This window comes from Triticum aestivum, chromosome 5A, assembly GCF_018294505.1.
Source record: "Triticum aestivum cultivar Chinese Spring chromosome 5A, IWGSC CS RefSeq v2.1, whole genome shotgun sequence".
Classification (NCBI taxonomy): Eukaryota; Viridiplantae; Streptophyta; class Magnoliopsida; order Poales; family Poaceae; genus Triticum; species Triticum aestivum.
The window spans coordinates 150,409,019-150,432,734 of record NC_057806.1 but is presented as its reverse complement, the minus strand read 5'-3'; the positions used below and the strand labels follow the sequence as shown (position 1 = coordinate 150,432,734).

The 23,716-nt window shown below is 43.0% G+C and overlaps 1 protein-coding gene across 50 annotated transcripts; it reads left to right on the top strand.

The window, feature by feature from the left end:
- The first annotated feature begins 713 nt into the window (after positions 1–713).
- LOC123102690 (uncharacterized) lies at positions 714–23,543 on the top strand. 50 transcript variants are annotated; one of them, XR_006449187.1, is made up of 20 exons: positions 716–1,363; positions 1,648–1,696; positions 2,566–3,298; positions 4,140–4,221; positions 4,444–4,530; positions 4,739–4,745; positions 5,414–5,557; positions 5,629–5,677; positions 7,145–7,249; positions 7,926–8,038; positions 10,637–10,738; positions 10,915–10,943; positions 11,023–11,155; positions 11,245–11,296; positions 17,452–20,447; positions 20,538–20,606; positions 20,700–20,788; positions 20,981–21,087; positions 22,451–22,537; positions 23,379–23,543. XR_006449187.1 is itself a non-coding variant. In XM_044524111.1 (4 exons), exons 1-4 carry the CDS (start codon positions 1,227–1,229, stop codon positions 3,652–3,654), a joined length of 429 nt encoding a protein of 142 aa, XP_044380046.1. In that variant the 5' UTR covers positions 798–1,226; the 3' UTR covers positions 3,655–4,442. The 50 variants fall into 50 exon arrangements, 1 of the variants encoding a protein (XP_044380046.1); XR_006449184.1 differs by having other exon boundaries at positions 723–1,363; positions 2,566–3,668; XR_006449188.1 differs by lacking the exon at positions 4,739–4,745 and having other exon boundaries at positions 714–1,363; positions 2,566–3,201.
- The last annotated feature ends 173 nt before the right edge of the window (positions 23,544–23,716 follow it).

The following is a 23,716-nucleotide window of genomic DNA, read 5'->3' as shown; positions in this document are numbered from 1 at the left end:
TTCCTACCAATCTATCCACCTAGGAGCATGCGCGTAGTACTTCGTTTCGATAACTAATAGATTTTTGCAACAAGTATGTGAGTTCTTTATGACTAATGTTGAGTCCATGGATTATACGCACTCTCACCCTTCCACCGTTGCTAGTCTCTCTAGTACCGCACAACTTTTGCCGGTACCATAAACCCATCATTTACCTTCCTCAAAACAACCACCATACCTACCTATTATGGCATTTTCATAGCCATTCCGAGATATATTGCCATGCAGCTTTTCACCATTTCGTTTATTATGACATGCTCCATCATTATCATATTGCGTTGCATGATCATGTAGTTGACATAGTATTTGTGGCAAAGCCACCGTTCATAATTTTTCATACATGTTACTCTTGAATCATTGCACATCCCGATACATCATCGAAGACATTCACATAGAGTCATATTTTGTAATTCTTAAGTTATAAGTAAATAAAAATGTGATGATCTTCATTATTAGAGCATTGTCCCATCGAACATATAAACCATGCTAGAGTACCCGCCATTCCAGAGGCACTTCTCCCGCGAGACGTTTTTCACCGCAGGATGAGTTTACCATAATACTTTTTTGGCTGCTAGCAGCTGGTCAACCGTTGGCTTTTTTTCACATGGAACGTATAAAGGACGCTAGGCTACCCACTATTCTGGTGCCTTTGCATCGCGCGCACGATCTGGCTCGACCGATTCACCTCGCTGGCAACTTCTTATCCCGCTGTAAAAAAATCCAGCCGCTCGTTCCTATATACATTGCTCTTTTCTGCTTAGGTGGATGACCGGTGGGCCTCTATTCCTTGCGGGCCAGTTTCACAGTGTGCATCTGGTGTGTGGGTCGCGTGCCTCTTCGGTGAAAAGCCTGCGGGGCGTGCCCTGGCCCCTGGACACCAATCGCTTTCGCCCTCGAGCCCCGTGTTCTCCTCGAGTTCCCCTTCGCCTCTCACCTCCTTCATCCACGGCCGGTCGTGAGAGAGAGCCGGCGGAAGCAGGGGCCAGATCAAGAAGGAGGGTGTTGGCGACCTAGGTGCAGGCCGCCGGCGTGGGTCTGGCGGGCGTGGCGGCCGGTGGGGTTCTGGCGGGCTTGGCGGCCGACGGCGATCTGGCGGGCGTGGCTGGAGCTAGAAGGGCAGCAGTAGCCTGTGGGGTGGCCACCGGACCGACAGCGACTTCAATGGAGGGGAACGGTCCGGCAGGCGCATGCAGGCGGGAGAAACTGGGGGCGCTCGTCGGTTGGGAAGATGGCGACCACTTGAGCTTCTCGATCTGGACAGGGCCACTACAGCACAAGCAAGGGGTGGGCGCGAGCAACAATATGGAGCCACACACGTCTACAGGTAGCAGCCATGCCCCTCCTCCTCCCCTTCGCTTCTCCCCTTCTCCTCCTTGATTTTCCGGTTCTCTGATAACTTGTTTTGATTTCTCAAATTTTGGTTTTGTGAAGAGTAGAAGAAAGTGTTTGTTTGAACCTTGTGGTCTGACAGAGCAATAATGTTGGTCATGTGAACAGAGGATGGTCTTCATGCCTCTGTACGACTAGCTGTCAATAAGTGTGAACAATCTTGTCATCTATGCCTTGGTCCTGTCATCACTGTTATTCATGCCTCTGTTTTACTTGCAGCCCATACATAGATGACAGGCCTGCAAGGAAAGGAGCAGAAGAAAACATGGTGAGCATGCAGAGATGTTAATAACCAGAATTGTGCATTTACATGAAAGGTAACCACCAGATGATGGTATTATCCACCTGAGATTGCTGGAGTAAGGACACCATCACCGATCACTATGCTAGCGCCACAGCGAACTACTACAAGAAGTCCAGTTTTGACTGTTTTGTGCCTCTCTAGGAACCTTCTTAGCCAGGGTGAAGATCCATGCTGAGCTGCGAACCCATTTCTGTAGTATGTAGATAACTCCTTGACCGTTGCATGTTGATTCGGAAGCAAGCTAAGCTTTGCATGCCTGCAGAGGAGCGAATATAGAGCAAATGGTCCACCTACAAAAGTGTCAGCAGCTGCTTATTTGTCCACCTATTGAGCAATGATATAGAAGATGTGCGTGTGTAGTCCAGTATGTAAGCAAACTGATTAAATAATCGGTTTAGAAAATTAGTAAATCAGCCATTACCATTCACCTCGTCAGAAAACATAGATGTTTTAAATGCAGGCACACCACATACATTAGGATTTATAATAGATAACATTTTTTAACTTCTCATTATAGCCTCAAGACGGCTAAGAAAAGTGATTATGCATGTCTTACAAACAAATGGACATTTGTCTTGTGGTTATAAGATACACCCTGCCATAGATATTACCTGCAATCATATGCAGTTGAGTTACAAACTCGGAGCTCCTGGATAATAAAAAGGGGTGCTTGATTAGTACATTTGCACATCGATTTTGTATGAGAAAATTTTGTCCTGTGTACTTATTCTAAACACGCCGAGTTCAGGAATCTAATGATGCTTTGCAGTTAATCCTCTCAAATTAAATACAGTCAAATCTGACAATTTAATAGCTTGGCTGTTTGTTTCCAGGAAGTAACGATCAAAGAAGAAGAGTTAGATGCTGCTTTGATGGTAAACATATGCTTTATTCTGGGAAGCATATGTTCTTGGTGCTTAATAGCTTTGCATTAACCTTCAAGGTTTGCCTTCCCAATTTTATCTCATCGTCTTTGATCCAGTTAGTGCCCAGCTTCTTCTGCTCTTGGTGAAATATCAATAGATGGAAGTCAGCCTAGGCATATGTGTACTAATTTAGGATATTTCGAATTTGGGGTTAGTTCATAGTAGAGCTTGCTTTGCACTATGTATCTACCCGCCTTCAACACTATGGTCTGTCTGCTGGGATGTTTTGACAAGCACACTATACTCCCCTGGGAAGTTTTTTTGCTCTGCTTTGAGGGCATGTTGAATTCTGAGTGACTTCATTGAGCATATCAGGAGATTGATAGATAGTGCGAGAGCTGGTAAGATTATTAGGAAGTTAAATAATTTTACAGCATTAATCTGAATCTCATACTCACACATGAATGGTGTCGGTTCCTAACATTTAGCATTTCTACGATTTGCCCTTTTTAACTATATCCAAAATGCAGAGAAGCGAGTTTTATTTTCCAGGAGCTCTTATGTTGCAGCTGATACTATTTTATTCCCTTCATCATTTATGAGGTCAGTACTAATTTCACTTCCTCCCTCTTCTATGATTAATCCACCATGCCGATATGCTTCATGACGACCATGCTTTTGCCATCCCTCACCCTCTCAGGTTAGAATTACCCCCCTCTCATTTTCTCATGTGTGTCTGCTCAGTTTGATAAAAAAATGTCTACTAAGAAAAATTTCTAATGTATATTTCACTCAACAACAAAGAATGTGCCTAATGTGTGTGATGACCTAAAAAAATGTGTGTGTGTGTTTGCTCAAAGAACAATATATGCTCATGTGTGTCAGTCAGCAATTGCCCTGTTATCTGAAACCTAATGCTAAACTGGACACCAACTAATGCAGATAAATCGAGAGCAACACCAGCCTAAACTTCATCTGATCTCGAAAAAAGGGAATATAAACCAGCTAGACCATCTACCCAGGCCATCATCTTCTTATTTTTCACGCCTTGGATAGTATATCTTGAAATGGTACTGTTCATGCCAAATTTATTTATTTATTTTAACCTTATGGATGCAAATATTTTTTGATATATTAGTGGTCAAAGTTATAATGTTTAATTAATACATCTAGCGCTGATACATATTCACCACATATGAATTACTTATTTGACTGTTTAGCTAAATGCATTGTTGTTTGCATTTTGAGAAGGGTGATGTTCTGATTTGTGCTGATATTCATCTTTCTTTCTTTCTAAAGATATTCGAGAAAGAAGATAGTAGGACAAGGCTAAAGGGGAACTATGGTTAAAAGCTTTCTTTCTTTTGTTGTGACCTGTCTTACCTGGTTCTGCTTGATATGTTACTAAGCCGGGATCATGTAGTAACTATATTTAATTAAAATTTAGGTCAGTGGGAGCCTCTCCCACTGTCTTTCACTGGTCAAAAAAAGCTTGGATCGTGTAATCTTCTAACCTTCACTAATCTTTCATGCATAAGCAGAGTTGCGTCCATAGTGGAGGCGCAAATCAAGAAGGTTGACTGAGGAGATGAGGTTGGGTGCCGAGCACATGGCATGATGAAGGTGCAGGCCTGTGTTTTTTTGGATGGCAGCGGCATACTACTTCAATGAATAAGATATCATGCCTTTGTTTTTTTGCTCTGCTTTGCTTTTTAAAAGAAATATAAATAAGATATCATAAACTGATATCATGCCTTTGTTTTGGCCTATAAACCTACCATACAATGTAATATATAATGCTATGTATGATCATCATACACAAATATCTATTTCCTTGTGTTTCAGAGATTCTATGATCGGTCTATAAATATTGTTACTTGCATGGTTTGAGTGTTTGGTTCACTCTCGCCTTTTGCGCCATTGGCATAATAGGTATTCTCATGAAACTTTGTTATCCCTTGATTATAAAAGTCAAATCGAGTTTATATCCATATTTGTTTCTCGATTATTCATCCTTCAGTTGGATTAAAGTTTTTCTATTGTTTGCAAGTGAAACTTACTTGATGTACCTTTGGTATGCTGATATATAATAACTCGATGTACCTTTGGTATGCTGATATCTGATAGCAAAGTAATTCAGAATGCAGGTACTCCCCCTCTCCCCTTTGTGCCCTCTCTCTTCTCCAACCCCTCTTTCCTGTTACACACAGCCATTGGGGCAGCATATCATATGAATCCAAAGTTAATCACGTGCTTCTTGCCCCTCTCTCTCTCCCTCTCTTCACATGTACTCTCGTGGATTTAGTCAGATTTGATTTATTCTTGTTTCCTTTCCAGATTTAATTTCATCCTTGTTTCCAAGCTCTTCCTATTCATAATCTATTAATTAATGACTTGTACATACGTATTTTATCATGTCTACTAATAATCTCATCACATTACAGTTCATACATCAGTTTATTTTATCTTGTTTCCTTCAAGTACGTATTTAGGCTGTTCATTTTCCCTTTTTCAGATGTATGCCATGTATGTGTAGCCATGGTTCTGAAACACCACCATTCCTTCTCTTCCTATCAATTTTCTTTGATTCAGTTATTTGACTAAATGATAATATATGCCCCAGGGTTAATTAGTACCTAAAATGCTACCTTTGGTTTGTCAAAAAGATCTAGAGTGGCTTCTGCAGCTCCTGTTATGTTTCATTGATTCAGTCATGTAGTAGGATAGTTCCACTGGATTTTACTAAATGGTTTTGTAGCTTTACTTAGTGAAAATGCCTCAATTGGTTTCTGCAACATTGCTTGTCTATTGGCAGCTGGAGCATACTTGGTACATGAGCCTTGCCGTGAGTGGTGGTGCAACGGTGACCTCGACGAGCAGGGCAATGGCCAGACACGAGTAAGGCACCAAAGATGACTGGAAGCACTCAAAAAAGTTTACCACGCTGGAGCTATGTCAGGTATCTACTGTTCTTTTGTGTTGTGTGTTTTCTATTTCCCGCCAGAAACTCATTCCATAATCAATTTGCAGGTTGTACGAGGGCAGTTAATGAATATACTTGCGACCCTTTTACTCTCAGGTAAATCACTAATTATTACATGCTCTTTCATAGTTGAAGTACCTACCAAAGGTAGTTATTTTATCCTTCTAACACGAGCAATGAACATTTTTTGCCATTAATTGTGGTCACATTATTGCTTCTTGGTTAAAAAAATCAGTAGAGGGTTGTAGCTATTTGGAGTGCATAATTATTAAGTACAGAGCAAGGATTCCAATTGGTCATACATGAAGTGATACTCTTGCAAGAGCTATGCAATTAAAGTTCATTTAATTATAGTTTCACCACACTATGAAAAGGGTACAACCTACCAATCTTGAGAGCATTAATGTAACAACTTTTTGTAGCTTAGAAATCCAATGGAAACTAATAAGGTAAATTTGCTCCTTTCTTGCAGACTTGCAGTTCTGTTTTATTCAATACCCTGCTGCAAGCTCTTGGGTGTATACTGTATATAAGTAAATTGTCTTTGCTTCTTGGTCCAAGGGACAAAATTGCTGAATGATTTTGGCATCTCCTGATTTTCCTTCTCCATGGTTTGCCATGTTCTGTGGTCTGAATTTAGTTTTTTTTTCTTTGTCTAAATTCTGTGCAAATTCATGGAACCCACACTGTTTGCAAGTTCGGTTTGCCTTTTCCTTTAAAGATTTGTACTGCTCTATTTTTTTAATTGTCGAGGCAACAAAATACCCCTTATGTCATGTATGCTTCTTTGATAGCAGTTTATTAAGTGCTTATACTCTCTGATATAAGTACTCTAATTATAATAGTAGCAATCTAAATTTATTATTGGCTTGAAAAATATTTGTGAGGATAGAAAGGAAATATCATCTTCACTCTGCATTTCTTATAGATGTACCTAGGAGAAATGCAGAATTAAGAAGAGCTATTTTCAGAACACCACTATATATATGCGGAACTCAGAACTCTTTTTGAAGATGGATGGATGAACTTGATCCCTGTCCATCTCTGCTTTTTGTCGGTACATGATTGTGCACCTCCTATGCCTACTTAATTGTGTTTTCATTTTGTTAATCAAGAAGCATATGATTTTATGGCTGGGTACGTTGAAAAAATATAAAACCTTTCTTCTTTTGGATAATCTATTTCCCTTTCACTAATGTTTGTTACTTGCCTACACATCTATGCATACTATTCACTACTGCTACCAATCCCATGCTTGTTTGTTCAGATACTTGAATGGTGGAACATGGCTTTTGTTCGATGGCGATTTTCCATTCTTTGTATGTGTTGCATTCTTTTGTCCAAAAATAGAGATGTACTTTCTGCAAGAAGAAAATGCTAAGTCTTTTACTAGCAAAGATGTCGATCTTGCACATTTAGCTCTCTACGCACAGTCTCACTATCATCTTGTGTAGTTTATTTATAGCGGTTGAATACAGAATTTTAGCCCTCCTATTTTAGAGTATGAATCGGAATCTAAATCAGCAATTGTAAAAATGATCAGTAATTGTGCTTACTTTTCAGACTCTCCTCCTTTTCTCGCTGCTGAACCCCTGCCACCATCATGTCCAGACTGGCTGTCTCCATGGTTGTGGCGCCAAGGTCACCGCATCTTACATCCTGATGCATGTAAGACAATATGATTAAGCTCCCTGTATTTTGTTAATTTCTGGTCTTACTAGCGTATATATTCATTTCTATTTTGTGATGGGGCCTTGATGTATTACGTACAAGGTGTGTTAGGTTGAAGCATGAGGCTGGAATACAAGGTGTGTTAGGTTGAAGCATGAGGCTGGAATGGGTCTTGTGCGAGGACTAGCGTTTGCTTTAGTCAAACCAAAATACTTCTAAAATTGCAGCTGCACTTGTTGGTCTGATGTACATGAGAAGCCCCAATTTTGTTGGCAATAGATGCATGGTTTCTCAGTAATTAAAATAACTTAATTTTTTATATAATGTATGGTAGTCATGTGTCTGATGTTCTTCGTGTATCGGTACGGTTCCCATGTTTGATGTTTTTTACTTTCGCAAAATTGGTCGATGCTGATGAGAATGGCACCGGTGGTCTTCGACAATTATATTTTTTATGTATATAATATTCCCAATTTTATTGTTTTACTCTCTTTGGTTCAATAAGATTAAGATACATACTTTGCCTTGTGCTGAATCTGATGTCATTCAGATTCTAGGATTTTTAGGATGGGTTGCAAGTTTCTCTTGTTGGACGTTTTCTTTGTTTCTTAATTTTTTTGTGATAAGATGGGTGATTCTGTTTCTACCTCAAACTTGCCTTTCTATGTTTCAGTTTCAAGAAGACATTATTTGATGTTAGATGGCCATTATGTTCGTTCCATGTGGACAGAGGACTAATGGTACTCTTCCATGAAGAGAAGCAAGTGGATCAGTATGTAGTAGTAGGTATCAATGTTTTCTCATACTGATGATTCTGAAGTAATTAGATTGAGAAAAATTGCTTTATTCCCCAATTTCTCTCTGAAACCTTTGCCTTGTCCATAGTCATACCTAAATGAGTTACTTTATTTCCTATAGCTCTATTACTTTTTTTCCTAGAACCTGTCTCTTTAGTCCCCTTTACAATACCATGATCAGGAGGCAAGAAAAATGTGTGAATGGAATAAGAACTGTATATAGTTATTGATAAGCATCTTCCAGTATCTAACATATAAAGCCTCCTAGAGTACCCGCCATTCAGGAGGCCTTCCCGTGCGCATCATTCCTGTCCGTTCGATCTCCTTTGACTTTGGCTCCTGGTCGTTCGATCATTTGACTGGTGGTAATTTTTGGTCACTGTGTAATTATTTTCTTGGCCTATGACTGGTGGGCTCGGCCCTCACATGTATTGGCTGGGTCAGTTGTTCCCGTGTCTGCGAGGGATTAGGCAGCCGAGTACCCGCCATTCAGGAGGCCTTCCCGTGCGCATCATTCCTGTCCGTTCGATCTCCTTTGACTTTGGCTCCTGGTCGTTCGATCATTTGACTGGTGGTAATTTTTCGTCACTGTGTAATTATTTTCTTGGCCTATGACTAGTGGGCTCAGCCCTCACATGTATTGGCTGGGTCAGTTGTTCCCGTGTCTGCGAGGGATTAGGCAGCCACTCCGCGCCCGCCCCGTGCTCGACGTGCACATCCTGAGCCCCGCGCTCCCTTGGCTCTCTCCTCTCCCTCCTTGTCTTCAACCCTAAACATTTTCCCTCTCCACCCCACAGCCGCTTCACCTAGCTCCTCGTCCCCTTCACTCAGTCCATCCCTCATCATCTCAGATCTAGCGGATCTGAGGTGTGCGGGTGCGGAGGCGAGTTTCTCTGGCAGCGGCGGCGGTGACCTGCAGTCAAAGGGCGGTGGCGGCGCTCGATTTGATCTGCAGGAAAGATAGAACATGAGGAGAGAGAAGGAAGGAGAGGAGGAATGCCACCATGGGCGAGCAGGGTCAACATGGTCTTCGTGGTGGGCATGGAGGAGCAGAGGAGGATGGAGGTGGGTGGTGGGAGCAGAGTAGCCGGAATTCCAGGTCTAGGAGACGCTCATGGAGTGGAGAAGCTCCTCGTCCAGCATCACCACCCCCAATCTAGGTAGCTCCCCACCCCCTCCTCCCCTAGTTATTATATCCCAGTTCGCTGATTCTGTGATTTTGATTTCTCAATTTGTGTTTTTTCAGATCTGAGATCTGAGATAGAAATGAAAAGAAATAGTCTTGCGCTGCGTTTGGATGTCCGTACTGGAGAGCTCTGTATTGAATTGGACTGAAATTCCAATTCAGTGAGGAAACTGAAATGGCACGAATACAAATTCGCTTGTTTGGTTGTTCGCTGAATTGACCCTTGAAATGCCTCTTGAGGTTTCAATACCAAATCATGTTTGGATGACAAACTTTGGAATTGCATAACTACATTACCATGAAGATTATACCTTGTTCTACATGACTCAAAACTGAAATCTATTCACATGTGACTATAATTGAATGAATATATAGCAGTAAAAAAAATTCTGGAATAAATCACAAGACAAATGGACACACAACAACCATCTTGTTAACACATTTTAGCTTTAAATACAAATGGCGACGCTGAAGAAAATTATCTAGCACAAACAGAAACCTATGGGAAACATCTCCAATCATGCATACACACAAATCACACACGAAAGAGATGCACACATCAAACAATGATGGAGAAGGTGCTGGATAGGACAAATTGGGCCAACGGGTGGGGGCGGGCGGATGGGGATGGGATTGGATGGTGGTCGCAGCCGCCGCCGGACGGGGCGGTGGTCGTCGTCGGGCATCCTCTCGTCCATTTGCCGACCGGGATGGGGATGGAGACCGGTCTTCATGGTGGTCGTCGCTGTAGATGGAGACCAAGAGCAGAGTGATGCAGGAGGGGGCTGAGAAATCAGGACCGGGATGGGGAGGAAAGGAAGAGACGGTGGAGGAACAGATCTGCACCGCCATTGAACGCTGTGGTGGGCCGCCGCACTAGTAGCTAGGTCGCCCCGAGATCCCCTGTCGTCTCGCTTCTTTTCTTTTTCTGGTGGCTGGTGTCAAAGGGGTTAGTTTTGTGGGAGATGAGAAATTCAAAGGAAAACGGAGCGGGAGCCCTCCGAATCGTGGGAGGGAGCTTTACGTGGGAGGCAAAACAGCTTGGAATTGGCCCGATATTTCCAATACGAATTCGGCGTCCAGCCAAACACCCGTATTGAGGTGAGATGATTACCAATTCGTTTTCCTGGGCTTGAATGGAGACATCCAAATGTAGTGTTGTGGAATTTCATATCTGAGATAGAAAAGAAGAGAAAGATCTTGTGGAAGAGCTTGACGAAAAAGAAAGGGGTGAATCTTCTCTTTCTCCCATTCATGTTTGTTTCTGCATTTTCATTTTTATGTTATATATGGTTTGCTCAATCCCTATTTGTTGCTCCCCTCCCCCTCCTCCTCCCCCCAGTTATTATATCCCAGTTCTTTGATTTTGTGATTTTGATTTCTCAATTTGTGTTTTTTCAGATCTGAGATAGAAAAGAAGAGAAATAATCTTGTGGAATTTCATATCTAAGATAGAAAAGAAGAGAAAGATTCTTGTGGAAGAGCTTGACGAAAAAGAAAGGGGTGAATCATCTCTTTCTCCCATTCATGTTTTTTTTCTGCATTTTCATTTTTATGTTATATATGGTTTGCTCAAACCGTATTTATATTCAACTTCTTCGAACCATCTATTTTTCTTGCACTAGAATATTGCAAAGGGAAAATTTATTTACAAAGCTTGTCATTTTGATCTTGTGTAGGCAGCACAACTGTACACCACCATGAATAGGTTGTTTCATCGCTACAACTCATATAGCAAGCTATGCCAGTATGGCAATATCTGATAGTACGGCTTCTCACGTTTCCAGGGGCAACACTCACATTTCCCCTCCAAAATTCAACATTTTCATATTTTGAGGAGCTTCAGTACGTTTGCTCACCGAGGAACTAGAAGTTTTTTTGTGTACTGCATGATTGAGGAAGTGCTATTGCAGATCAAAGGTGAGCCTATTCTATTTTCTTTCTTCAAGCTCAGGTGAAGGTTTATCTCCTCTTCACTAATGTTAAATCTTTATCACCACATTGATTAGTTGGTAGAAGCATCTGCTGGGAATCAAGTGTTACATGGCTGTGGGTGACAAGGTATGCTAAGGCCATCTACTTTATTGTGACTTAAGAGACTACAATACTCTAGGGTATCCTAAGGTTTTATTTCAATTATACAATGAGCATGGGTCCCACAACATACTCAAATAGTTAGAAAATCTGGAGCACCTCTTAATTTGTTCGCTAGCAGTATGAATCAGAGCTGGGTACTTTTAGCTGTTGTGGGATGAGAATATACATATAATTGTTGGTGCTTTTGTGTTCATTTATACTAAGAAGACTATGCTCGTAAGAGTTCGATTTACCTGGGTTTTTTGGATTTTTTACTGCCTCTAACGATTTACGCGTGTTACCAGTGACGCACGAGAACTACTTACGTGTGGACGTAACGATCTTCTCCGTTCTTTCTAGAGTGTTCGTGACCTCCACCTCTTTGACCGCCCACCGCTTTGACTGGGCTATCTCTGTCTCTCCCGAAAATTCTGGTTCAATCTCGTGTCGTGGCTCTACCAATCTATGTGCGTATAAAAAGCCCCCCGTGGCGTGGGTCTCTCCAGTCACGGCTGTGCCCAAACCGCTCCTCACCAATAGACCCATCCCTCCTGATGCTGCCCTCCAGCCTCCACCAGAGATACCATGGCGTGCTACGTCGCCGCTCCGGCTGGCCGGCCGAGAGGTGCGTGCAGGCTACAACATGAATCAAGAGAGCAGCGTACCATCGCCTCCTCATGGATCTTCCTCGGCTCCGACTCCCTGGCCTGAAGGCAGGATAAACAGCGGTGGCCTTTGTGTGGTCCAAGGGGGCAAACCTGTAGCTGGTGGCGAATAGCTCGCTGCCCTGCTGCTCTTCATCCTAATCGGCTCCCCTTGTCCTTCCCCAGGTTCGCTGTAACACCCACGATGCGGCTATATCTCCCACGTGTCGGAGCACGACTTAGAGGCATAACCGCATAATAGACATGTCATAAGAGGGGTAATCTTTACACATTCCATGTACTGAATAAGAAAGGGATAAAGAGTTGGCTTACAATCGCCACTTCACACAATACATAAATATAGCATTACATCATCCAGAATACAATCAAGGTCCGACTATGGAACCAAAATAAAGAAAGACCACCTCTAATGCTAGATCCTCGATCGTCCCGACTGGACTCCACTACTGAACAACTGGAATGAAACAACACAACGAACACGATCTTTATCGAGCTCCCACTCGAGCTGGGTTGCGTCACCTGCACTGGTATCATTGGCACCTGAAACTGTTGGAAGTATCTGTGAGTCACGGGGACTCAACAATCTCACACCCTCGCGATCAAGACTATTTAAGCTTATGAGTAGAAAAAGGTAGTGAGGTGGAGCTGCAGCAAGCACTAGCATATATGGTGGCTAACTTACGCAAATGAGAGCGAGAAGAGAAGCAAAGCACGGTCGTGAACTAGAAGTGATCAAGAAGTGATCCTGAAACTACTTACGTTTAAATATAACTCCAAAACCGTGTTCACCTCCTGGACTCCGCCGGAAAGAGACCATCACGGCTACACACGCGGTTGATGCATTTTAAATTAAGTTAAGTGTCAAGTTTTCTACAACCGGACATTAACAAATTCCCATCTGCCCATAACCGCGGGCACGGCTTTCGAAAGTTCAAAACCCTGCAGGGGTGTCCCAACTTAGCCCATCACAAGCGCTCACGGTCAACGAAGGATATTCCTTCTCCCAAAAAGACCCGATCAGACTCGAAATCCCGGTTATAAGACATGTCGACAATGGTAAAACAAGACCAGTAAGACCGCCCGATGCGCCGACATCCTGATAAGAGCTGCACATATCTCATTCTCAGGGCAACACCGGATGAGCAATCCGTACAACTAAAACCAGCCCTCAAGTTTCCCCGAGGTGACGCTGCAAGGGGCTCTAGTTCGGACCAACACTTAGACAAGCACTGACCCGGGGGGGGGGGGTTAAAATAAAGATGACCCTTGAGTCTGCAGAACCCAAGGGAAGGTGATAGGTTGTTAGTGCAAATGTAAAACCAAGGTTGGGCCTTGCTGGAGGAGTTTTATTCAAAGCAAACAGTCAAGGGATTTCCATAACACCCAACCGCGTAAGGAACGCAAAATTAAGGAACATAACACCAGTATGACGGAAACTAGGGCGGCAAGAGTGGAACAAAACACCAGGCATAAGGCCGAGCCTTCCAACCTTTACCAAGTATATAGATACATTAAAGTAAACAAGATATAATAGTAATGATATCCCAACAATATCCATGTTCCAACATGGAACAAACTTCATCTTCACCTGCAACTAACAACGCTATAAGAGGGGCTGAGCAAAGCGGTAACATAGCCAAACAACGGTTTGGTAGGACAAGATGGGTTAGAGGCTTGACATGGCAATATGGAAGGCATGATATAGCAAGTGGTAGGTATTGCGACATAGAAATAGAGCGAGCAACTAGCAAGCAAAGATAGAAGTGATTTCAAGGGTATGGTCATCTTGCCTGCAAAGTTCTCAGCGAAGACGAAAGCTTGATCCTCGTAAACGTACTCAACGGGTTCCTCGATCACGAACTCGTCTCCCGGCTCTATCAAAGGCAAGAACACAAGCAAGGAAAACAACAAATCAACCACGGTGCAATGCGCAAGTAATATGATGCAAAACATGACATGATATGCGGGATGTAATATGTAATGCATATGCGTGCTCCAGAAGAAAAAGATTAAACCAGGCCTCAACTTGGCAAACCAAGTGCGCCGCTGGAAAGATGAGATGATTTCGGTCGAAATCGATATAAAGATAACCGAAATCGGATGCACGGTTTGCAAATGTAAAGCAAAGCAATAATGGCACAAATCTACGATTAACAGTACGATGCCATCTAGAATGCAACAAGAAACTAACCTACTGCACTCCAACATAGCAACAAAGTACATGGCAGTGATCTACTCAAGATGCTTGACAAAAGATGAACACTGAGCTACGGCTAAATCACACAATAGCAGGTTCAAATAAGCATGGCAAAAGTGCAAAAGATATCAGCTTCACAGACTTACTGAAAATACTAACATGTCAGGAATTAACATCAAGAAGCAATGTTTAGAGCAAGATAACAACATGCTACAGAAACATATCATAGCAAAACAAGACATAACATGAATCTACTCAAAGCATACAACAAAAGTCCCTTACTGACCATAAGACAAAAAGGATCAGAAGATAAGATGGCACCCATGTAAACATAGCAAGTTTCGTTAACACATTCAAACTTAGTAGAAAACTGGTCATGACAAAAACAGAGTTATGAAGGCATGTTTGCGAGCTCGATACACTCAACACAAGGCATTGCATGACAAGCTAAGCATACTACCAGCAAGAAGACATGTTCATGAAGCTAAGCAAAGCAAGAACAAACTCATAGCATGCATGGATCAACTACAACAATCTTGGCAAAATTGATTAACACGTAAACAATCTGCCAGAAACATTTTATAGCAAAAGTAGAGCAAGATTGAGTCATGCTAGGGCACTCCATAAATGCAAACAGGAACATGGATGGATAGAGAACAACCATATGTCAAAATCATCCTTACTGAACATACTCAAAAGAAGCATGGATCTCACTGTAGCAACATGAATACATGGCATAAAAATAACAGCAGGGAAATGACTTGGTGAAATTCTAAGTCCCTGAAATCAGCAACATCACGAGAGCTACTTTGCATGCTTGTGCTAGTCACCACATTGATCATAAAAATACATGGCATACACCCCTATAAAGATTACATGACATAGCCCAAAACACATGTAGAGCTCAAGTCCATATGCAGCACACAATAATCATGGCAAAAATGACAAATACTCATAAACTGATAAGAAACCGAGACTAACATTTTATAGCACTCTTGCAACCGTCATCAGGGCATCAAGATGGACTCAAACAAGCATGATGCAATGGAATGAAATGAAGAGCACATCATGATGAACATTTCGATATCTCATGCATGCAAAACGGAGCTACGGTGATGAAGTTATGATGCGATGAACATGGCCTAAAAACATCACAGATCTGGGGACTTAGAGAAAATCAACCTCCGAAAAAGTCAGCGGGGCGAGGTCGTGCGGGACGAGGAGATCCGGGACGCAGCGGGGTTGTTTGGTTCGTTGAAGTGGTGGATCTGGTCCACCTTTTCTAGATCCACCAGAGAGAGAACTCCGGCGAGCTTGGGGCGGTCGCCGGCGAGATTCCGGCGAGGAGGAGGCCGGCGAGCAAAGCGGCAGTGGCGAGCTGGAGTCGGCGGGCACGCGGGCTTGCAGTCGGCGGCGAAGGCTCGGGCGGCGCACTCTGGCGAGGACGGAGCCGGGCGGCGGCGGAGCGGCGAAGCACGGGTCTTCGCAGTTGGCGGCTGCGGCGACCGGCGACCTCGGGCGCGGGGCGGCGCTAGGAGCGGAAGGCGCGGGCGGCGGCTTCGAGAGACAGGCGGGGCTCGGGCCCGCGGGAGCCGGCGACGGGCCTCGGCGGGCCGCACGGTGGGAAGGCTCCGGCGACATGTGGCGGTCCCTGAGTAGGCGCAGGAGGCAGCGGACGTGGGAGTTGGATCTAGGGTTCATCTGCGCGAAATTTCGGGGATGCACACATATATATAGGTAGAGGGAGCTAGGAGAGTCCAAATGAGGAGCGGTTTTCGGCCACGCGATCGTGATCGAACGATTGAGAGGATGGAGGGGGTTTGGATGGGTTATGGGCCACTTTGGAGGGGTGTTGGGCTGCAACACACACGAGACCTTTACGGTTACCCGGTTAACCGTTGAAGTATCAAACGAACTCCAAATGGCACGAAACTTGACAGGCGGTCTACCGGTAATGAACCAAGGCCGCTTGGCAAATCTTGGTCCAATTCGAGAACGTTTAACACCCACACACGAAAAGAGACAAAAGGAGGGCGCCGGAGGACATAGGAGTGTCAGATTGCAAAACGGACAACGGGGAAAATGCTCGGATGCATGAGACGAACATGTATGCAAATGCGATGCACATGATGACATGATATGAAATGCATGACACGCAAACAAAAGACAAGGCAATAACAGCGAATAACTGGAAGACACCTGACGCAACGGTCTCGGGGCGTTGCATTCGCCCCGGCCGCCGGTCCCCTCCATCTACCCCATGGCCGATGTTAAAGAAATAAACACATGATGTGTTGAATAGCTGACATATAGAGGAAATGCTACAACTTTGATTGTTGCAGTACTACATTATTTTTAGGTATTTTATTGTTCCTTTTGTGATAGTTTTCTCTCTCCTATGAAAGTAAAATGAATCATTTTTAATTCTTTGAACAAGGTTGCCCTCTCCTATAGAAGTAAAATGAATCATTTTTAATTCTTTGAACAAGGTTGCCAAAAGTAGGGCGCTCAGCCGTTGAGGCATTATCACATTTTTAAGAAGCTTCGCAAAATCTGCTCTTATACTAAAGAAATCTAATGTAGGTTTGTTGGCCTTATTGGGTACTGATATGCTGAACACATGATATTAAATATACAGTGAAGTGGGTATGTTTATACTATCTACACAGGATTGCCATTTTTTGAACTGTTGCTGGGATCATCATGGATTGGGATGCATTATGATAATAAGATATTAGGTATTGATATGTGATCTGTATGTCACACTTGACTTCATCATCATTTTCAGATGTATTCTTTAGGCATACACTAATGTGGTAGCTTGGGTCATATTCTGTAGCTAATTTAGTCACCACAATACGCGGGTCCCCCCCACCCCCCCACCACCCCCACCGACTTTCAATATAAAGAACTTTCACTTGGCATTTCACATGATAAGCACTACATTCTATTTATTTATGGCCCAAAACTTATTTGTGGATAGCCACAAGTGAGGTCTTGAGTTTTTGAGTATCATAGAAGTACCATGTTCCTTTTGCGGCGATAGATCAACATTTGACCTTTTTTAGCTATTATAGGAAGACTAAGATGCACAAAATCAACCTGTGTTAGGCCAATGGTCCTTTCCAAATGTGAAATCTTGCATGCGTTATTTATCAATTCCAAAAGGTGATGGTTGTGTTATTACGTTAGAAAAGAGGTACTTGTACAATTTTGCTACTGATTTTGACTAAGGGTTTTTCGGCTCTCATCTCTATATATGGATATGCTTTTTTCAGGTTAGTCGTTTAGGAGTTCCTGCCAAGACTAGCTTTTGGAATTTATCCTCGCTTCATCAGTTGGGATTTCTGTACAAAACTAAGATAATTTATTTTGGTGCTTGCGATGAGTATTAGACTGAGGGGTGATGCACACATACTTTACCCAGTGTATCTGTTCATGTATGTTGTTAATTGACTAATTAGACAAAAAAACCTCTATCTGTATGGTGTTTGTGATGATGCTATCAATTCACCAAACACTAAAATACCGGGTTGTGCTTTTCAAATCTAGCAAATTAATTCTCTATTGCTTGTCCAAATAGAGGTATTAGATCTATTCTGTGCCATGAGTCTTACTGTCAAAAAATTATATAAGCCGCGCTAGATGATTATAGGTAGCTCATATCAAGAACTTTGTTTAGCAGCACACTGCCTAATGCCATCTTCTGAGGAAGCTGGACATGCAAAAATTGACAGTGTTGGACATTTCTCTCTGTAGCAATGAATAAACTCATTTTATTACTGTATAGCCATGGTGGCAATCTTTTTCGGATAACAAGAAACAATTTGCTTCTCACCAGAGATAATATTGCAGTCTATCAGAAAAAATGTTAGCTATTTAATTAAACAGAAAACTCTGTCACTCATAGCAACAGATGATAAACTATCAGTCTACCTGATAGAAAAGCAAAATTGCCACATTATTTAGAACATTTCTCTAATTTTGAGATGGCCTACTACTAACATGTTTAGAATTTTGCCATGTGTTAGATAATATGGCAAACTTGTATAAGAAATCAGGGATACACATGGCAACCTTTAACCAATTTGTCCTATAAAAATTTGCCATACATCGGTCAAGCTCCACATCGGGCATGTACAAATGGAAACAAACAAAGTTTACTAGGATTCTCGATTGGGGATGAGTAGACACTGGAGCACATACACAATAAAAGGATTGCTAAAAAAATTTGCAATCTGCGGGACGCTGGATGGCAAATGAAAATAAAAGGAAGCAACATAAGATGGGACGAGGAGGCAAACCTTGTAGTGTAGGGGCATCTGGCTGTTCCCAAGGCCCTTGCGCTTGGTGTGGTCGCAATGATGGCGCCCGTGACGCTCCGGCCCAGCGCGCACATGAACGAGTCGCTACCGCCGCCTGAGGATATGGTGGTTGTTCCCAGCGAGGAGCAACAGCACCTCCCGCCAAGGCGCCAGCTAACCAACCGGATGTGCTCGCTCGGCCCGAAATTTCCAATTACAGCGCCCAGGATAGTAGCTTGGCTCGCTGTGCACCCCGGCCTCGCTCGCCCCAGAGCGTGGCCACCGATTCGTCGCCTCGCCAGTACAAGTACCCAGAGGGCGACCACATGCTCCTCTGTGAGTTCAAGAACAAGGCGGCTCTGATATTCTTCGACGAGGACCTCCTTGCACAGGCGCGCGCTGTCGGCCGCTGATGCTGAGCAACCTACACGCGCCTAGCCCTGCCACCGCACGTCGAATCGAGACCACCCATGGCTGCCACTGGTCCTCCGCGGCCGCCGTTGTCGCTTTGAGTGGAAGGTGGACGAGCTGCGCGTAGCTTGAGCAGGTCGCGCTCTGGGGATGCGTGCTGCCGTCGGACGCCGGAAGCAGCTGTCCCACGCTGCAAGACCCGCCATGGCCGCCGCGAGCAGATCGGTGTCGCTGCCACATCTCCTCCGACTCTCAGTCACTGGAATCCCCTTGTTAGAGTCTGAAGGAAAATGGAGCTCTCCCGTTCGTTTGGATTCTGGACCGTTCGATCGTTTTCCTGATGTGATTCCGGCCGTCGGATCTCGGGCTCGGCTCACGTGAGGCGTCGGATATTTACTAGATCGTTGCGAGCCGTTGGATAAAATTCCAATTGCAACAGAAGGTAAATACCGTGCCCTCACCGGGGCATCTGTGTCATTTCGCGTACCAGCTATAAAATGACCGCGGCTTCCTACGATGAAAACCTAGCAGCTGCCTCCTCTCTCACTCGCTCCCGCAGCCGCCTCCCTCCCTCCCTCCCACACAGGTGGCTCCCACCAACCACGGCGACGGCGGCAGCGGCCATGGAGGAGGGCGCAGACCAGCGGCGCCGACGATGGCGTCCGTGGCAGCTACGCAATGAACCCTGTACCATTTTTATTTGTATTTAAATGTGTTGCTTATTTATGCTCAGGTGGTGTTCGTGCTAGGGCGATGATGATTACCTTGGCTGGAATTAGTGTGCCTTTGAGCAATCGAGGCACCTATGGGTATCAAGTTGGATCCTCCCTCTTGTCTCTAGAATCCTTTTTGATCCTGTGATACTTGTTGTTGTCCTTGGATGGTCATTCTTGTTGAGTGATAACTAGGGTAGCTGTACTATATAAACAGATTGATCTGGTGAGAAGAGATGATGGGGGTAGGTTATATGATCGAGGAAAGGCGAATCTGAGCCCATTATGCAATAAAACTGCAGCTACCTCCCCTAATGTGTGTAGTATTGAAGGCATAAAATAACTTTTCATGTCTTGCTACTTTAAAATTCCAAAGAGATTCATTCTTCCTTTGTTGGTTACTTAACCATGATTTTTGTTTTGCTTTGGTTCTGGTTGAGATACTAAAGGTTGTTTATATATGAAAAGAACAAACACTTGGTAGTTTTGTATGCCTCAACTGTTGCTTAGGATCCAGTGTTGTAGTGCTTTGCCTAATTGCAAATAACTTTAATCAATAATAGTGATTCTTTCCTTTTGATTTGAACTGAGAAAGAACCACTGATTCTTGATCTTAAGGTGACACCATTTTTCTATGCCTCATGCTCATGCTTCTCTATGTTCCCTTTTAAAAATTCTTGCTTGCATTTTGGGTTGGTTTCTGCTCTATGTTCCCTTTTAGCGTTTCTTTCTGTTGTTGCTGCACTCCCTTTTGGGCGTTCATTTTTTATGCCCAAGATCTTGCAAATTGTGCCTGTGCCGAGCTTGCTTTAGAGTACGGGCTGCAGAGACGTCGAGGACCTCAAGGTGAGACACGTTCGATTAAAGACGCGGGACTCCTCTCCCCGTCAATCTCGCGCTGCTTTTGCTCACCATCCCTCTCTCTGACCGCTGTAGGTCACCGATGTTGTGGAGCTGGACGAGGTTTCCGGGCAGTTCATCGACCGCCTGTTCTTCCTGTAGAAGGTGAGCAATCATCATCGATCCATCAAGCTAGCTCTTCTTCATGCATGGAAATTGATTGCAGACATTCCTTTTTCTGCTGGTTACAAATTCCAGGTCTAGAGATGATTTACTCTGCCAGGCGGTAGCACTCGAAGCACACAGGCTGAACCTCAACAACAACCCCTACTTTTCTGGGCCCTAATGTAAGATCAATCACGCCTATTACTTCAAGCTAGAGTGTACTCTGAAGTAATATGAAGTCTAAAGATTTGATAGCTCTGGATCATCATCATGCATGTGGGTGTTGTGTTGATACATGCTCTCGGCATGCATATGTTGTTGTTCATTCTGAAACAGACCTGAACTTAACTTTAAGTCAACTTCATCCATGGCAGGTTGCAACGGCCATGACGGCATCGAGGCTCGGGCGTGTGGCCCTCGACATGGAGCAGGCAGAGGAGTGACTACTACCCCAATGGCAGCCTCTTCTCCCTTGTCCACGGTAAGTGCCTCTTCTCCATTGCTGGTTGCTTTGCTCCTTTTATGTTGCTGTACACTGAAATGAAATATATGCACTAAAATGGAATGAATATACTCCAATTTGAAAAGGAGTATATAGGTGTTGAGCCGTGCCATGAATAATAATGCAATAATCCTCTGTTCTCTTTTTCTCCTTTTCTTTTGCAATCCATCACTGCATTATTATTCATGCCACCGTCCTCTACTCGGGAGACACTCTGTTTCGGATGCTCTGTTTTTATATTGTTCCTTCTGGTTTCTGTTGCAGTACTCAGCCCAAATATGCTGTGTGTGTGTGTGTGTGTATATATATATTCTTTGTACTTCCCTTGATTATTTTAGTGAGCGGAGTTGTGATCTGTAATGCCAATTTTGCATTTCTTTTGTTAGCGGAATCGTGGTCTGTAATGCCAATAGGCAAGGAATCTTTTTGTTTTATGCATCAATGTGTCGGTACCATGTATTTGATTTTGTCTTGGTACACACATGGCTTGATCATGTGAATGATCAATGCCAGTCACATTATGGTAGTTCTTTTACAAGCAACATAATTTAGCTAATCCCTCCTACTGTATAGAGGCTGCCTCAACATATTGCCTCTTTAGTTTCCAGTCTCCTACTGTTACGGTTTAATTTCCTTGGAGTTTCTTTGTGATAGTCTAACGGGTAGTCATTATTTCTTTATGCATGAAAGCACAAATTGTGAAGGAAATAAAATGCATGTATGTTCTGTTTACTCTCTCTTTCCCCGCCTCTGATATGTCCACCAAACTGTTGGGTTCACTTGAAGGCAAGGATGTTATTAATTTACTCTTGCAGGAATTTTTATAGAAAATATATAGTTTTACTTAACGACGAGGGCTCACCCTCGGATTTCTGTTATCATAAATCAGTATCCTATAGGAGATAGAAAGTATATAGCAATTTTTTTAGTTTTCGCGATGTTTGTGTCTTTCATGTTCAGTTGGTCTATTAGTGCAGTGCTTATTGAACTTTTGTTGGAAAGGAGGCCAGTAAGAAGATGTCACCATACATCTCAGGGCCACTGATTTTTTGCTTGGGTACACTATTTTTGACTGTAACATTCTGAACAATAATTCGAATTTGTCTAATTTAACATTCAGTATACATAGTGTTTTATGTTTTTCACCACCGAAATCCATGGTACTAAGTAATTTAATTAATCTATTAACATCTGACATACTTCATATATTAGGCAAATGCAACCTATGCCTTAGCTATTTGATATATTAAACCTCCCTACCATATTCAGAACTGGCATGATGCAGAACTCGCATGGCGTACCCTGTTTCTGGATGACTATTGATGTTTCTGGATGATTTCAGTTCGGTTGGTGCCGTGGCGGAGGGTTGTCTTGTGGTTTGACCAGAGAGGGAGCACACCAAAGAAGCGATCTCGTCCCCATTGGTCAGGTACCCTTCGTCTTTCTCTCGTTCGACCTCTCCAAGAAAGTTATATAGGCAGAGTAAGCTAATTTTGTTTCCCGGGTGTTGTATAGGATACTACGGTTAAAGATTGTTCTCATTTATATTGATGTTGCTGATTATCAAATCAATGGTTGTTATCTAGAGTGCTTCTCCTTCAGATTTGACGTACTATTTCTTCTAGCTTATACTATATATGATTTCTTTCCACGGTTTTAACTAATTATGGATATGTATCAAATTATGTTATTTTGGCATCAACAAAATACTCACCCAGCATTTATTCTGCTATATGGAAACAATCGGTGCATATTTCTTTTTGATCTGAACTCAGACATAATTCTGCTATATGTAAACAATCATTGGTTCTTTCTTTTCTATCTAAACTGAGAAATAACTCTAATCAGTTGTTTTTTTATTTACTGTCCAAGTATCATTCTTACCTAAAACTTGTGCCAAAAATGGACATTGACCTCTAGGATGGCCTCACTGAAACTGACATACCCTCCCTCCTACTCTTCAGACTTCTACAACTATATGTATTACTCATGTTTGTTGCTTTCCCAATGAAACATACCACATGCCCAGCAAAAAAACAAAGTCCATCATACTGCCCGTAGGACTTTATCTTTAAAGACTAAATGCATGGGTCGCATGTAAGCTGGTTTTTAAAATCGTTTCCTATAACATCTACAGAATTTATCAGTGTTTAAGTAGCATACGTGCTCTTCTCTGCAGCTATCGACTTTTGTTGAGAATCTCGAAAGACATGCTTCAGTATTATGCCTCTTATAAGCGAGAAGCCTGAATTTGTGCTCTCTTTTCGTAGATGCAGTATGTAATAACGAATCACGCCGACCTCTGTCTAAATGCATGGAACTTGGTGTTGAGTTATCTGAATTGCTGCCCAGGATTCAGTTTGTACTTTATTTACCTATAATATGGTATGTAATGACAAGGAAGTTGAGGACTAGGTATGGATGTTGTTTAACTATATATTTGTTGGCGACTGTTTCTTAAATAGTTAGCTGGTCCCTGCAGGGTAATTTGTTGAGCCTTTTGATGCTCTCTTTGATTTTCGATCCATTCTTTGTGTCTGATTAAACTTACCAATGTTGCTACCAAATACTTATGTACATGGCAACTCTAATAGAGTTTTAACTATCT